An 18,175-nucleotide genomic window follows, 5' to 3' on the forward strand; every position below is an offset into this window, starting at 1 on the left:
TGTGTGACTGTATAGTTATTCTTTCATTTTGGCATACTGTGTTAACACACTGGACTTAAAATCACATAAAAACATAAAATCTGAGTAGAAAAAAGTTAGATTTTTTACAGTAAAAATCACAAACATGCTTAAAACTTAAAATGCAAATATAAGTTGTAAATTTTCAAAACTTGTGTAAAAATATAGTAAATAATAAAGTTATGTACAACTACATTAAAATGCAGGAAAGGCCTCAGGCGTTTTTCTGTACAACTATTTGCAGAGCAATCAGGACTCACATTAAAATGCTAGACAAATTAATAAAATCAAACAGTTTCTGTCCTCCACAAGACTGAGGGGCCCATCACAGGCAAAACATGCCAGTAATGTTGTCTCTTTTACCACTTTTTCACCTGTTCCTCAGCAGCCAAATGCACCCAAATGCATCACGGTACCGCATAATTTTCTGATTGGTTGAAATGGTGCATTTTTCCACCAATAGGAAAGGGGTTGTCGGGATATATTTTGTTTTGTCTTGTTTTTATTAGCAAGCACTTCCTGTTAGCGAAACTCCCGTATTCGCCGTTTATTTCTGCACAAACCGCGCATCGAAGGTGAGGACAATGTACAGGAAAAAGCACGGCGTAATTCATTGGGCATAACTCTGGTTTTACTTGGCCGATCAGCGTAATTTAAAAACTGGTACGTAGTTTAAAGCCTGCTCTTTCGATCCATGTTGAAATGGAGACTCAGCAGCAGCGTTCCGACGCTACGTCATCTCAAATCGGCGATGTCATTTTGACGCGCCGGCACGTCCGTGGACTCCAGAGCATAGACGGTTGGCCCGCTGATAACTGCATATTGGAGTCGCCTCACCAATAACATTGATTGGGAAAAGGTTTGGATGCTCCCTCATAAATTTTTAATTACAAACAAAGTTAAGGAGGTATCATATGAAATTTTACATAAATGCTACCCTGCCAACCATTATATGCAAAAATTCAAGAAAGACATCAATACAAATTGTTCTTTTTGTAACTCCCATCCAGAAACATTTATTTTGGCATTGTTCGCAGACCAAACAGTTTTGGGGAGACCTCAGCAGATTTTTCATTGATCATATCCTCAAAGATTTTGTTTTACACTGGGAAAATGTTGTCTTTGGTTTTCATAAGTATGCCAAGAAAGAAGGTAAATGCTATTCTTTAATAAACTTGATTTTGTTTCTAGCTAAATTCTTTATTCATAAAAGTAAATTTAGTAAAGAAAAACCCTTGTATTGTAGCATTCAGAAAGGATATGGAGCATTATTTTAAATTGCTTGCTGATTCAACAAACAAGAAGGCTATCAAAACTTTAAATGTATTTTCCACTTATAACTTTTTTTTTAATGTAGATAACTCCTGGCTCACCTGGCTCATTTGTATGTTGTTATGTTCTTGTATACTGTTCATTGTATACTTACTTTTGTGAAACTTAATGAAAAAAAAAAAAAAAAGGTTGGCCCGCTGATGTTACGTAACTCTGTGTCCGCCATATTGGAGGAGGCAAAGCTGCGCTGTGAACTAATACAAGTGAATAGACTGAACTTCATAAAGCACCTTTCTACAACAAAGTTATTTAAGGTAATGCGTTCATTCACACATTCAAATATGCACTAATATTCTCTGGGAAACTGTTAGGCACAAAAAATAATTTTGTTTTCAAAATGTTAGAATGGCCAAATACGATCAAAAACAATTCGTCAATCTTACCTGTGAAAGTAATCCCACGTGATCCCGTTTTGACTGTAAAATGGTTCGAACAACTCCATAGGGCACCAGAGTGCAGCATCTCTCTCATGTTGGCCGCTTTTGCCACCTCCAATATGGCGGCGACGTTGACGTACGAGTCAGCGCTCAATGTGGCGTCTAGGTATATATGTCTATGGTCCAGAGGGTTAAAGGACATTCATTTCAGTAACTCATATATACCTCCTTCCACCCAGTACACTAACTGAAAGGTTATGTACACAGTCTAACCTCTACTGCTCCTTGCAATTAAGCTGACCACAACTGGGTGGCACATGTTATCTACTGAATGTGTCAGACACAACAGAGATGTTGGAGCTGGTTTTTGCCCTCTGCTTGCCTGCCTGTAATGCCTTTCTTTTGTTTCAATGGATGAGGTTTAAACTGCTCTTAAACATTTCAGATTTTTTTTTTTAAAAAAGAACACAAAAACTGTATATCATAATTTAAAAAAAAAAAAAGAGCAAAGTGTATGAGCTATGTCAAGTAGAAAATTGCAGCTGAACTGCACACATCATACTCACTTTGCCTCACTTTTCTCATGTAATTTACTGAAACACCCTCTAAATTTAGCGATTTAATTAGCAGCAAACTTCCCATGTCTCCCTCTGCCATGTCATTGGTGTTGCTCCCCTGCCTAATGGCACCGCTGTTTTATTTCACCCCCTCGACCACACCAGCATCCACTTGGAGGCACCAGGGGATGTTCACTCATCACTCCCCAATTTGTTTGCGCATTATGTTTGTGGGAAGTGACGAGCTTGGAGCCTAAACGCCAAATTGTAATTATATTCTTGTGCTGTAAAAAATTATTCCAAGCTTTGATTTGTTTGACTGAAGGCGTGCCTAAATGTCTTTTATTACACTCTCTACTTTCTGCTGTTTAACTTCTCATTGTAGGATATCAACATTTTTCATTGGAAATTTCCATTGCAAGGATTAGTAAATTGGTCGCTTCAGGTATGTCTTAGATTATTTCACGTTCTCTTTGGCTATAATACTGTTTAACAGTTTGCTGGAACAGCCTACCAGTAAGCTTTGTAAAATCAGTTTCAGATGACATGGACTGCAAAAACAGGCTATTCTTTAATGTGATAGTGATAAAAAGCTTTAAAAACATTTAAGGGATTTCTAATTTATTTCTCACATGCTGTTCAGGGACAGGACTAACTGTGTCCTTGTCTTTCTCTGGAGCTGTCTATATTACTTAAAAGGTTTTGTGCATATTTTTATTTTTTTATTTCCTTCTCTTTTGTTGTGCAGTATTAAGAGTAGCTTCAGAAAAATACAAATGCAGGACCCATACACAACCTACAATATGATGGATACTCATGGTTTCCTAGGACACCAGGACCTGTCTGTGTAACGATCACAGATCACAGTGACCTTGACACTCAGTATGATTTTATTCCATGCACAAACATAGTACAGGGATATCAGATAATATAGGGTGCAAAAATAAATGTTATTCTAGTAATTGCACTATAGTTCGGTGGTTAAAACCTTTGTGAAAAAGTGTATAATGGATATGAGACAAAATTTTCTGATTTGCCCCCCCTGCAAATAATTAATTTGCTCATTATCAGCTGCCTAATTAGGATTGATTTTTTTGTGCAGGTAGCTAAAAAACAGATTAATATTGAAACAGCTTGATAATAACTCAAACTGTTTCAGTTTGTCTGTGTGTGTGAAATCCCAACATAACTGGAGATGCAATTGCAAATGCCCTTTTCACAATGCCATCAAAACTAAGCTGCTTCAGTGCAGCATTTTCTCACATGACTTGTCTTCTCAGGTAAATGGCTTTTTCCTCAAATAGCACAGCTCTCTAAGGTGAGATGAGCTCATTATAAACACAGTCATAATCAGCATCACACTTGGCATCCTAATGATCATCAGTCTGTCCTTTGCTTTGCTGCACATGAATGGACATACTGTATGCTCTCTGATTCGTTCCAGGTCAACATGGGAGTGTTAATGGCTATCAAGGCGAAAGCAGAATTTGGACTGTGCTCACTGGGCAGAACATATTAAGGTCTTGGACAGCAAATCTGTTTGTACATAGACAGCTTATACTCTGCAGTGTCTTTACCATTAAGCTAAATTAGAAACAAGCGTCAACTTGTGTGATTAACACATAACTCTAAACTGAGCTTCAATCTGATATGGGGGAGGAACTCAGCTAAACAAACCCCTTAGCTTATACTGAGAACTGAGTCTTTTCACTGCACCTCCAACACATAAAGCAATTGCTTTTCACTTTTTACTCAATACAAAATTTACCCAAGATATGAAATAAGGTACAGGAGGTGTGCTTTCTAGTGACCAAATTGCAGTCTTGGGACTTGGATTGCATGTAAACACCTTTATTTTATGTTTGGCATTGGGCCATTGGATCTATAAATAGTTGAATAGGTGTTCACTTCAGGTGAAAAAGGTTCTACAGTATATGCTTCATACTGTAGAGGATGTTCAAGGCATTTTCTATGAGAGCGCCTTAGCATATTCGTGTGAAGGTGCAGAGGAATTATGGAGTTACAAGGTCCTTGTCGGTTGTGTTAGGCGCTATATAAATGAATAAATGAATACAGCTAAAAGAGTGTGATAAACAATTTACTCCTTACTGAAATGCATCCTGTGGTACTGCTCACAAGTGAGCCTGAAACAGCAACAAAGATTGACAGCTCTTATCGTTATGGCACCTGCAGTGATTTAGGTGCTGTACTGTGAAAAGGGACCCGATCAGAATTTCAGCTATCACCTGTGGTCATGAGCTCTGGAAACTGACAGAAAACAAGACAGCAAAGTTAGTTTCCTTCACAGGTTTCTGGACCCTCTGGGAAGAGATGAAGGGCTGAGGTATGCGAAAGGAATTTGGCATAAAACCCTTACGGGCACATGCAACTGGCGAAGACCCTGGGGTAGACCCAGAACATACTGAAGGGATTACATACTGAATATGAACTGGCAACACCTCAGAATCCCTAAAGTAGAGCTGGAGTATGTGACTGGTGGGAACAACATCAAGGCTATCACAATTATCAAACTGCTACCACAAATGAGTGTCAGAGGATGCTGAACAGTGGTTAAGCTGATTGAAGTACTAGTATGTTAAAGATCTGTGTCATCATATTTGGAGGAAGACCGACTAAATGTAAACCACATCTATATTTCTGATGAATGCTAATTCTGATAAACATTTAGCAAAATTAAAGCCATACATCAATTCTTTTAAACACCAATCCAATATAAGATTGCTGACATTGGCCAAGAGGACTTTGGACAGGATGTTAGTCCATCACACTGCTAAAATAGACAGACAGAAAAACCACTTACACTAAAATATACACCTACCTCTAATTTAAAACCATCTACATGCATGTCCTTGGACTGTGTGAGAAAACTGAAACACCTGAAATATAAGCAAACAACCACAAGGTACAAAACAAGAACCTTAATGCTGCGAGGTGACAGTGCTACCCATAGAAACATGATGCCAGACTAAAATGACTTCACTATGCTATGTGAAATTGCCATATTGTGGAACTACTCTGTGGCTAAGCCAGTCCACAAGGGAGTACTGTTTTAAACAAAGATGGAAGAAAAACAGCTAAATGGACCTGTGTTAGATTACTGTAAAAGATCAATCCCACATGTCCTTCTTTGATGTATGAATTCTCCACAGGTAAAGCAGAGGAAGCTCGACTCTCCATCTCCTCCTTTTTTTCCCCCCTACCTTTTTCCTGTCCTCTGTGCATACCCCGGGCCTTTGGCCGTGTTAAGATGCCATGAATAATCTTCACACCAGAAGTGTCTGGTGTGACTAATTCATAGAAAGGAAGGATAGGAGTTGAAAAAAAGGTGTGGAGAATAGCAACAAACAAGTAATTCAAAGTTGAAGGGAACAGCACATCTCTCTCTTTTATTTGTAACACAATGGTCATTATACAGGATATCAGCAAGAAATGAGACCAGTTGTTTCTCATTAACTATTGGCAATGTTGTGTGACTGTCCCCTGGACTCCTGTGTTTTTAGGAAAAAGGACAGCAAGGACTATTCTATCCTATTAACATAACATATTAATCTCTTGTTTATTTTACCATGGTCAGAGGGATCATTCATATATATATATATATATATATATATATATATATATACATACACTTGTAAACTGAGGAAAAATAAATTTCACAGCTGCAGTGAAAGTTGGATGCAAAAGATAAAATATGGTATCTATTGCTCAATAAAATAACGTGGATTCATTCACACACAAAAGTGTCTGCTAAGGTGCACAGTTCAACATCACAATTTCTGACAATGATACTGACAAGACAATGTCCTATTCTTGATGATTAATTATCCCTTTGTGTTGTCAGCACATTAGGGCAAGTAGCCAATTAACCTCTTATGACAGAGCCAAATTTGCTTTGTCCTGATAAAATTGTGCCATATTATCATATTAACATCATGAATCATGTTAAATCACACTGTCTACTACATCAGCAGGAGCTGGAGTGAAATGTTTACCCACAGCTTTGATTATTATTCTATTTTTGATATTTTCAATCAAAAAAAAAAAAAGCCTAGATAACCTATCTTTACCCTTTCTATTGTCTCCATCTAAACTTTTAGCTGAAGGCCAGCCAAACCCTGGCAGCACTGAGGAAGTGATGGTGAGTTCCACAGGAACATGCTAGAGTCTGCCGTTGAGCGGGCTGTTGACTGGCCAAGTAATTTCACACTCCCCTGGCACCCATAACGCCTCTAGAGTTACCATGGGCATAAACAGAAGGTCAGAGAGTGAAACATAGAGAGGCAGTTAGAAATATTACAGAAAAAAATATCCAAGGACAGCATTAGTCTCACTCGGGTGCAGATTCTGGCCATGGAGACCAGCTGCTCATTTTAGGCTTTTTATACACTTTAAACCATGGCATAAGGCTAATACACATTTAAGAACAAGGTCTCGACTTCCTGCATGCAGAAGACTGCTATACTTTATTTTTCTTTACTTTCATCTTTCTCTCTTTCTTGCCACTTTATATAAGCCTTGTGCACAGTCAGGACCATGACAGACAAAAGACATATATCTCTGCCAGTGACTGTTCATGCCAACGTGGCACCAGATGCACGAAGAAAAGAAAAGGATGCACTTAATTTGCTACCATTATTGGGCATAACATTCTTGACAGAAAGACTGGAGGCTGCTTTAACAATACAGGGAGGTTTTCTTTAATTAACTAAATTTACTTCATATATTCCACTTCATTTGTTTCATTTTATTTGATTGTGGTACACTCATATATGCATATACTTCAGACTCTAGAGCTTTAGTGTTTAGTGATGCATGCAAGTACTTTATATGATTTAGCAGATTATGCTGACTGCTTTCTGGCTGCAAACTATAGACTGATGACAAGACTATCACAGAACGTGCATGTGTTTATGCACGCGTGCGTGTGTTAATGACAGAAAATCAGGTAAAACGTGCGTGCATGTGAAAATGTGTGTGAGAGAGCCTCTTTGATGGATGGAGTAAAGCGACAGGAGAGTATTAGAGAAGAGAGGAGTGCGGCTGGAGCTGTGTCCGTAATGCAATTCCCCTGTCAGACATCAAGCTGTTTCACACAAACACACATACATTTACACGGCGTGTGCGGCATCGAGGAAATACATTAGGTGGTTGCTGTATGTAGGTGATCTTGTGCTGATATATGACCATAATAAAAAGCTTAACAAACCAAGTGTCTGCAAACCAGTTTAATCTTTTGCTTCAAGATGTGATCAGAGCTCTAGTTCACTGTGTAGTTTGTCTGCTGGTTCAGAGGGGAAGAAATTTGTTCCGGCATCCTGCAGCATCCATTCATCTGCTTTATCTGTTTATCTATCCACTGGCTGGCATTACTTATATCTCTAATTTCAGAATGTCACCACTGTCTCTCAGACTCTCTCACACAACCCAACATCTGAGCAAACACATATTGGCAGCTGTCAATTGGTCCCAGTGGTGATAATTATTAGTCCCTTTCCATCTGCCTGTCTCTGACCTGTGCACACAGTTGTGTGCAGCATGCAACTGGCCACATACGATCACATATACACAATTTGAATCTGCCCTCCCAGCAGGATCATGCAGATGGACTTGTTACATAAACAGGGTTTTTATTTATGCCCAACACTCATCATGTCACTGATCATACCATAACACCCTGAGAACCCATGGGGCACCCAACAGCTACACCAAATGCAGCTCTAACAGTTCTCATACCGATCTGTATTTCAATCTGTCACTGCCACTTTATTAACATACATTTTCCGATCCAATACACAGTTTTTTTGGGGCATCGTGCACTTTCACATGTCAAAGCCTGAATAAATAAACAAGATTCTGTACTGACTGATATTATGTCATGTTTATCACAAGTAGCAGACTGCAGCAGATGGAATAGGATGCAGAAGGCTGCCTGGTGACTAACAAGTGATTCAGACACATCACATGGGGCTCTCTGCTCTCTGAAATTAGGTTTAAAAATCAAAGTAGGAAGCAAAAATCACAAGGCCAATAAAAAAATGATCTGTTTAAGTGCCAAGACTGACAAATGTGAGCCATGAATTAGAAACAGGAAATAAAAAGAGATTCACTTTTTTATGAAGCGCTCTGATAATGTATGTGGTTGAGTAAAAGTCGAAATAAAAAAACTGAACCTGAAAGCAGATTATTACAAACCTGAGTCTTCCACGAGGGCCATGCCCATGAGGGTAGCCGTGGCTGTGGGATCGTCTGGGAACTGGTTTGTCATCTTCATGCATGTGATGTAGTGAAGGCGAGCGGGAATGGGAGGATCTGGAGCTGCCAGTACTCTGGAGACTGCTGTCAGGGATCTCTCCATGACGACTCTGACATAAGACATGTGTGAAACATCACTTACATTACCTCAAATTATCTTTCTCATGTAGTCCTTCGCTGGCTTCTCCTGAATTCATTCACTGTTTCAGGTTTAAATCTGTCTGCTTTTCATATCTGCCTGACTTTACTTACCTCTCCAAGACTGCTGTGCTGTTGCCCAAAAGCTGGCAGACTGCGCAGCGAGGGGACAGGGGAGTGACCCTGTCGGCCACGGACTTCTCTGGGTGGTTGAGCATGGATGTGATCGTGGTCCCCGTTCAAGTTGTTGTCACTTGCAGAGCGAAGCAAGGAACGGGGTGAAGGCAGGGGGCCAGGCATTACGCGTCGACGGTTGGTGTAGGAGGGAGTCTCCCTGAAAGGCACTGAGAAGAAAAAAATATACATATTAATATGCACTGTTGGCATTTCAGCAAAACCTTAAGATGAATTCCCTAACCCAGGGTAGTGCTTATAAATCTTAGCAATTACCATATTTCAAGATTGAAGAATGAAGGACCAAGTACAGAATACAATGAAAAGATATACAGATATAAAGGGATTACTAGATTTTTAATACAGCAGAGAGTTAACGTGCTTCAGCTTGAAAATGTTTGCAAGAAAAATCATGGAAATTATGTAAATTTCACATTTTTTAAACTATTTGCATGTAATTCCCATTTCAGTATGCTGAATGTAAGAAAAGATACAATGCCTGTATAACAAGACTGGGGTATTACATCCTGTCCACACCAGATGGCAGAGTTTTCCTGTATACTATTTCATAGAGAAACTACTAAACTCAGGAGGCAGCCAATAAATAAGGAACCTCTCTAGATCTGTTACATTTTAATCTCCTTCAGTTCTTTTTCTTTACCACTGTATTCAAACCATAATCACTTCCCATGACCTTTTTCACTATCTAGGTCTAGCGTGATGTCTCTCCAAGTCTACTTTCACATAATTGACCTGTAATAACCACTGCTGTCAACTTACCAACATCTGATGCTTTGTGAACCTTAATGATTTCTGCCAAGTCAAAGTTTCCAGCTATAATAGCCACCTGGAAGTGGGAAAAGAGAAAGCTACACGAAATGGAAAGGAGCAACATGTAAAAACATTTCTGTCCTCACTCTTCCAATAAATATTTTACACTTTCAGCACCTTGAAGCAGGATAATCTGTATCTGTGTGGCTATGTTTCACGCACTATATTAACCAGCAACCATTATGTAAAAGAAAATTATGTTTAATATGCATGAAAAAAAAAAAACCTGTCATTGTTAATTTTACATGGATGTCATCAACTAGAAAGGCTGGACCCACAACTCTCAGTCTGCGCAGGTAGAAGCCATGATGCTACCTAAATTTATAATTGATATGATTGTATTAAAAGTAGCAACATTGGGTTGCATATTTTAGGTAATGTAGCTGTGACATGCTATGAGTGTAAAGGATACTACACATAGAAACATGCAACTGTTTTGGATATCCCACATACCTGAAAAGCCGTCTGGCTGTTGTAGTTTTTTATCTCCTTATTGGCTCCTCGGAACAGGAGAACTCGTGCACAGCTCTCCTGAAGGACAACAGAGAGTTGTGTTTACCTATAACAGTATTATATGTCACTCTACTTGATTTTATTGTATGCAACAGCTTATATGTACACAAGCAAACATTTTGTCTCAAAAACAGATTCTAGAATGACACAGCAGTCAATTACTTAAGCAACTTATGCGGCACCCGTGGGTGCTATTTTGCAGCTTCTAATTGGCCTCTCAATTAGATGTGGGCAGTTTAAGAAGTATAAGCCATGTCTGATGAATGGCTTCAGAGCTACTGTCTGTATCAGTAAAGAGGGGTTTTTAAATGTCACATCAGACAAAGTGTACCTAAACATCCATTTAACTCCCCATCTGTTAACCAGTGCAGCTATTAATGGCAGTATCAGTGACACGCCAAAAAAAAAATACACATTTCCAGACTTTTTATCTATTTTCCTACAACAAATGCATGTCTGAATACTGAAAAAGGAAGGCCAAGAAAAGTAGATGCCACGCTGCCATGGAGGCAGGATAAATTATTTCAAATTTGTTAGCAAAAAACTTGACACAATTTGGACATGGTTTTAGAAAGTCAAATATCAAGTGGAGTATAATCATTTGTGTGCTATGCAGCATGACAGTTGTTGCCAGAGGCAGCATTACAAGCAAGCTCTTTGATCACTTCTAAAAGAAACAGACTTACAAAACTGTTTTAAAATGAGTCTGACAGAGGTGACAATGTAAAAAGAACAAGGATGTTTCTTGAGAAATGCCTGTGGCTAAAACATGAATTTGTGAATTCAGGAAGAAGTCCCTTCCATGAGGTGCTTCTGAAAAATACAAGCTAGACATGTTTGAATTTTAGTGTCTCAGTATCTGAATGTTTGACAACTAAGAAAACTCTTTTATGATGAGAAATGTTAGTGGATTAACATTATAACTGCTGCAGCTTTGAATCTAAACAAAAACGTGATCTAAACAGTGTTACAAAGATTTAAAAAAAAAAAACATTAGTCTTACAAATGTATTTAGTATGTAATGCAAACATTTCTCCCCCAAAGTGCTTAAGGTCTACACGCACATACATGTTTATATCACTTCAGATGACTTACGCCATAACTGTTACTAGTCTAACCCAAGAACTAAGTCTTCACAATTTGCTGATTTAATTTATGGCTTTTGCATGTTCTCCCCTTGTCTGTGGGTACTCCAGTTTCCTCCCACAGTCCAAAGACATGCAGTTAGTTGGGGTAGGTTAACTGGTGAGTCTAAATTGCCCATAGTTGTGAGTGCAGATGGTTGTTCATCTCTCTGTGTTAGCCCTCCGACAATACTGGGAACCAATCCAGGATGTACCCTGCCTCTCCCCCTATGGCAGCTGGGATAGGCTCCAGCACCCCACGTGACCCTGAATTGGATAAGTGGAAGAAGATGGATGGATGGATGGATGGATGGATGGATGGATGGATGGAAGGAATAGCTTTTTATATCCAAAAGTCAGACAGGTCTATATAGTGTGACTGTGTAAATAGATTCATGTGTGCACAATATGTGAAATACTCCCCACAACATTGCAGAAATACAGTACTGTGCAAAAGTCTTGGGCCACATCTGATTTCTTTGCATTTTGCTTCTGAGGAGCCAGACTTTCTTGCATTTTTTTAAACCTGGTCCTGAGCAATAGTTCTCCAGGCTTTCTGAAAGTCAGAAGTTTTTCTTTGGACACTGGCTGCTTTTTTCACTCATTTTCAGGCTAATATTTTGTTGATGTTGTTGTTTGTTAAACTACTTAATACTGACCTAACAATCATTCAAGCATAAAAGGGCACCTAACTCAAAGAATTAACTAGTGTTGTGTCCATAACTTAGCAAAGAACCTATTTTAAATTGTACTTTAGGCACATTGTTACTGTCACATCATTTGTTCCCATTTCTTTTAGTTGAATCTATAAAAAATGTCAAAGATAACACAATATGACAGACATAAATTTGTCTTTTTGCACCAACAAGGTGATTTCCAAAGAGCTATTAGTTAAAAATTTGGCATTTCTTGGCATGGTTTGCTGTGTATCTTTAAAAAAATTTGAGGAAACTGAACAAGTGGAGGACAAAAGACGCAAAAAAAAAAAAAAAAGAAAAAAACTGTATACAGAATACAGACCATATCTAAAAGTAATGCTCTTAAGAAATAGGGGAAAAAAATCCACCAACGACCTCAAATAGAACCTGAGAGATGCATCTGTCCCTTTCATTGATTTGTCTGCTGTTCACTGAAGCCTGTCAAGAAGCCATTCTTAAGGAAGGGAAAAGGAAGAAAAGTCTGACATATGCCAAATTACAAAGAACAGGTCTCATGGAGTGATGAATCCAAATTTCAGAATTTTGATTCAAATTGTCATCAAGAGGTACGGAGGAGCTCAGGAGAGAGGTACAACAGTGAGTATCTACAACCATCTGTAAAACATGGTGGGGGCTTTGTCATGTTTGGGGCTGCATTTCAGTCAGTGATGTTAGGGATCTTTTCAAAACTGATGGAATTATGAACACAGAACAATACTGTCAGATTTTGATCGACCATGCAATACTATCTGGAAAGCATTTGTGTGGTAACAACTTCATTTTTCAGCATGACAATGATCCCAAACACTGCCAGTTCAGTGAAAGCACACCTGGATGGAATAACACACAATGGCCTCCCCAGAGTCTGAACTGAATGAATGAATGAATGAAGGTTTTATTGCCATGTGGGTGAACAGGTTCACACATTGGAAATTGCAATTAACAAAGCACCCATCCAAGAACTTCAACATTATTAAAGCAGCGTGGGGTTATCTGGACAGAGAATGCAACAAAAGGCAACCAACATCCAAGGAAGAGCTTTGGAGTATCCTTCAATAAGCCTGGAGAATTATTTCTGAAGACGAGTAAATAAATAAATAAATAAATAAAATTACAAGACACATTTCAGAAAATCACTGCATTTTTGTGCCTTTGTGTATTATATCTTGAACATATACTGTGACACCAGAGTCATCCTTTGGCAGTGGCCTTGTTTGTAAACATGACCGACAAGCTGATGTAATCACAATACAATTTCTAAATGTGCAAATTGCACTGTGCCTGGGTAGTAGTACACAAAGTACTTTAGACTCGATGTACTTCAGTATATAAGCAATATTCAGCTAGCAAGTGTGGAAGCTCCCTTAATTATTGAAAACAAAAAATCGTGGCATGAGATTGTGCAGGTGGGCGTATAAAGGCAATATTTACAAAAGGCATTTAACATAATATAGAGCTATTTTGCAAAGGAACTGATTAATTTGAATTAAAAACAATGTGGGTATAAAAACATGGGCTTTATTTAGTATAATAAAAGGAATACATTTCAACAGTTACAAAAACAGCCTTCCTGATTAGTTCACAGCCACACCTTTCTCTTAACTCTGTGTAGGATGAGTGTGACATATTGTGTGTAAATGAGTACACACCCCCTGGCAAAAAAGCCCAACTGTAGATTGACTGATGGGGTTATGTGTCCATGTGCTGGCTGGATGAGGGTCAATATGTAATTTAACACAGAGAGCAGAATTAATAGGACTTGCCTTTCTCTACAATCAGCACAATGACTCTGGTGACTCCTGTCGCTACACACATCCAGGAACATGCATACCCAGATTAACTGAATATGTTGTTCAGTTAATCTGTCCATGTGGTTTTATTCTTCAGGCTGGGTATATGTGACCCACTCTCGTATGCACTGGAGCACCCTCTTCTGGTAAAACACACAGATGCTAATTTTGGTGTGGGATGTTACTCATCGTGCCCTAAACTGAGCTGTATATTAAGCATGGTACCAGAAACAAAGAAATGTGAAAAGTACATGTAAACAGATGGTGAAGACACTGGGTATATTTTACAAATGGAGCCAGTGTTATGATTAATATATGATTATTCTTTATGCTAACATCTAAAACACAATTGGGTCTAAAATTGCCTATATATATATATATATATATATATATATATATATATATATATATATAAACAAAACAACACTGTGACTGTTGCATCACCCACTCGTGAGTTGTTGATTTTCTATGATATGTTTTTGTTTCGTTTGTTGATGTTTTTATGATGTGGCCATTTAATTTAGATTTCTCCTTCAGGCCATGTAGATGTCATTACTCTTCTTAAACAATCCATTGTTCCTCCTGGAAAACAAAGGAAAGAATACCATATCTAGGACTGGATGAATGATATCCAATGAGAAAGACTGGCCACAATAATGTATGAATGAGACTTGGCAAATGATTGAATGAAATGAAATGTGAACACACTACTGTTGAGGAGAATCTTATTTTATGTGCCAGCATTTCCCAGACCCTGCTCTTGTGTATATGCACAAGCTTGCCTAATAAACAGAAAATATAAAAGATAGACCTATCAACTGTTAAGTGATTCCTAGTGAAAGTAATATAAGTAATATAAGTAATGCTAATTGCCAACATGAAGCAACTGAATATACACACACACACACACACACAAATGCAAACACAGACATTTTTCAGTGTAAAGCATCATAATGATCATTATTCATGGACAGCTAAATGGGTATGGGTTTTCATTCAGGCAGACCTGCGAGTGCACATGAAAAATGTACAAGTATATTTCAACTCTTTGGTGTGACAACAATGAATAGTGGAGAATATATATCAAGGTTAGGGAGCAAAAGAACAGAGAAAGATACAAAACACAATCAAGCGAATCACAATAACTATGATATAATCACTTCAACTTGTCCTTGATTATGTGAAGGTTGTTTGAAGTATAACATGTACCACAGTCTGCCTTTCTAGTAATGACAAATCAAGGCTAGGCTTTGTTTCATAAAACTTCTCCAATCAGCCTCCGTACCAAGCTAAGCAGATAGAAAGAGCTGTTGATTTGTCACACAGACCTCATCGGGTGGACCTGAACCTCAGAATTACTAATGCATATTAATGCAACTGGCATTTAACCTACAAGTTAAGGAAACATGTAATATTGATATTAACCTCGAGTAATTGCCTTGACTCAAACATGTTATAATCAAGTGTGAGTACTGCAACACCTGAACCTTTTGACACACAGTTTCAAAAATGCATAAAACATGCATGCACGCACACACACACACGCATGCACGCACGCACGCACGCACACACACACACACACACACACACACACACACACACACACACACACACACACACACACACACACACACACACACACAGTGTTTAATTACAGTGTGAACCACAAGTGTTGCTCTTCTCTTTAAGGTTTCCTATAGGAATCCAATAAGGAAACTATTCCAGTTCTCATTGTGGTTTGCTAGATGTGATTACTTTAGCTTCATGAAATGCAAACGGAAGCGAGTTAAGTCAAGTACTCTAACGATGCAGGTCAGTCGTGTGTAAAGAATGTGACAGATGGTTCCTCTCACAGACATGTTTATACATTTGAGGATTCCTTCTGTCCTTAAAACTGAAGCAGCAGATTTGGCATCCTTCACTGAAAAGTGAGCGTGCTTTTACAGTAGTTTGTGATTAAAATTGAAGGCACATAAAGTGAATCATTTCAAACTGAAACATTTATATAAGAGCTAATATGTTCTTCTTCTGTGCAAAACAACAGCATAATGCACAATATTGTAGCATTAAACCAAGTGATCCCTCCCTCCTAAGATTTCATTGGTCTGACTGGTTTGGATAGTTTGGTTTGCGTCTTGCACCACCTCTCTTTAATTTCACTCATCAGTGTTGCCATTTCCTACAGTACTTTGTCTCACCTAAATCGTTAAACCAACAACCTCCCAAGGATCTGAGCTTTGCCTTCATTCACTGCTACTGCCAAGCTGGAATCCCACTAAGTAACTTTAATAGCCAGACAGACCCAAGCAATAGGGCGTTTGGAGCAGTGCTCAAGTACATTTTATTGAAGATTACTGCATCCTGTTAGTCAGCGTCTCTCTTCCATCTTTATCTATCTGTCCCTTTTTGTGACGCATGCCATATGGATCTATTGACTTCCAGACTAGTGGTTTCCCAGTTGATTCTAGCAGTGCATTTCTTACTTTGATTGTACATAATCATTGATGTAGGCCTGCTTTTGGCCTTCTGGAACCCCGCTTCGACACACTTTTCCTGGGATTGATCAGCTCAATGTGGTGTTCGTCTCTACTGGCAGGATAACAACCATCCTCATCAGCAGGAGCACACAAGAGCTGGGACAAGAGCCATTACCAAACTAAAAACTTAGAAGAAGTTGCATTTAACTGTAAATGAACCCATTTACCCATTCTGTCTTTGATTGTGTTCCCTCTCTTCACAGGCAGGCACACATGTGCATCCATCACTTTAGAGAACTCTATTTTGACAATATTTTCTTGAAACCCAAACATAATCTAGTGGTGTAATTCTTCAAAACCATAGTTCAATTCATACCTTGTTTTCTCTTTAGAGGGGATGAGTAACAAAAAAAGGCAGGAAAAAAGATTTTCATACCACAGGCCAGCTCACCAGACTAGCATGATCTAGGCATTAACAGTTAAAGTTACAGTGTGTAATATTTTTACCACTAGATGTCAGTAGAGTGCAGTCAACTGAGTTCTGTTTTCTTACCCCTCCCAATCCTAGCTATGTTGGCTGCTATAGGACAATCATGTTTTAGTCAGCCAAGAGCGATCAAAAGCATTGAATTTAGACTGTACGCCATAATGGCCACAGCTGGCTTGACGTGTTTCTGCTACTGTTTGTATACTTTAATATATTTGAATAATATCAACACTTAGCAAAAAAAAAAAAATCAGGAAATTAAAAACGGAAATGGTCAATTAAATATTTTATTGTATTTCATGTTTTTACCCCTGAGTCACGTCAAAAACTCCACCATTCACATGCACTGAGTGTACTCAGATAGCAAAGTGACTCTGGATTGGATCTGCCCCGGAGTTTTTCGCTGTTGTGTGGGCTGTCAATGCTGGATGAGAAGGATCCACCTTTATTTTCTCTGGAAGAGGCTGCAAAACTTTGTGAAAAGATTCCGATACTCTGGTGAGTTGTTGAGGATATCCTGAACTTTTCTGTTGGTAAGTGCTGCTGTTTTTGCTGCTGTTAGCCAGCATTAGTGAAACTGTCTATGAAGTGGATATAACTTTGATAGACTCTTAGACTTAGTGAATAAACTCTCATACGATGTGAGAATGTAATCAAACTATTTAACAGAGGGAAAATGTGATTTTTGGGACACTCAAACATTAGCTGGCATAATGCTAGCTTATAACCAGCTGCTGTTGTTTAGCTGGCTTGTCAGCTGTCTGGAGATGGGAGAGTCCCATGTCTAATCTGCTGACAATACATACTGGCGACCACATTAGGAATAAATAAGCATGTTTATGCACATTTCTGTGCGTTAGAGCCCTGAATACAGTTCAGGAGATGAGGCTTGAGGTCAGAAGGGAAAGAATGACATTTTATTTAAGATGCCGGTTATGTTGTCTCTGTCCTTCGTGTTTTCGCTTCTTTGTTGAAGGGGACCCCTTCTCAGATGATAAAATATAGGTATGATGCCTCATATCTTGAGTCTAAAAGTGCAGGCATGAATTTAAATGTCCCTTAACGGCACATTAATGCCTACGACTCCTCTTCTCCTTTGCTTTTGGCATACTACATATGTGGCCGGTCTCTAGCCACGTGACATTGTGTCCTTCCTGGCCACTGTATTTAAATATGGGTGAACATTGCTTCCACAAACTGGTTCCCACGCCTATGTATTTTTAATGGATTAATTATATGTTTATGAAAGTGCATCAGCTTGTTAGTTATAAATACAAAAGGCAAACTGAATGAAGCTCCCCTGCCACCCACCCTCTCATCCCAGTAACCCTGAATTGGATAAGCGGAAGGAAATGGACAGATGGATATAAAGGTGCATTAAAAATG

The 18,175-nt window shown here is 38.7% G+C and overlaps 1 protein-coding gene across 1 annotated transcript in view; it reads right to left on the reverse strand.

The window, feature by feature from the left end:
- shank3a (SH3 and multiple ankyrin repeat domains 3a) overlaps window positions 1-18,175 on the reverse strand; it is a 157,492-nt gene that overhangs the window by 62,744 nt on the left and 76,573 nt on the right. The window contains exons 8-11 of the mRNA XM_030731876.1: window positions 10,154-10,231; window positions 9,650-9,716; window positions 8,810-9,039; window positions 8,498-8,667 (exon numbers count right to left, since the gene is read on the reverse strand). Coding sequence (XP_030587736.1) covers window positions 8,498-8,667; window positions 8,810-9,039; window positions 9,650-9,716; window positions 10,154-10,231 — 545 coding nt within the window. The remainder of the gene's footprint in view (window positions 1-8,497; window positions 8,668-8,809; window positions 9,040-9,649; window positions 9,717-10,153; window positions 10,232-18,175) is intronic.

The sequence above is a fragment of the Archocentrus centrarchus genome, chromosome 6, assembly GCF_007364275.1.
Source record: "Archocentrus centrarchus isolate MPI-CPG fArcCen1 chromosome 6, fArcCen1, whole genome shotgun sequence".
NCBI classification, from domain to species: Eukaryota; Metazoa; Chordata; class Actinopteri; order Cichliformes; family Cichlidae; genus Archocentrus; species Archocentrus centrarchus.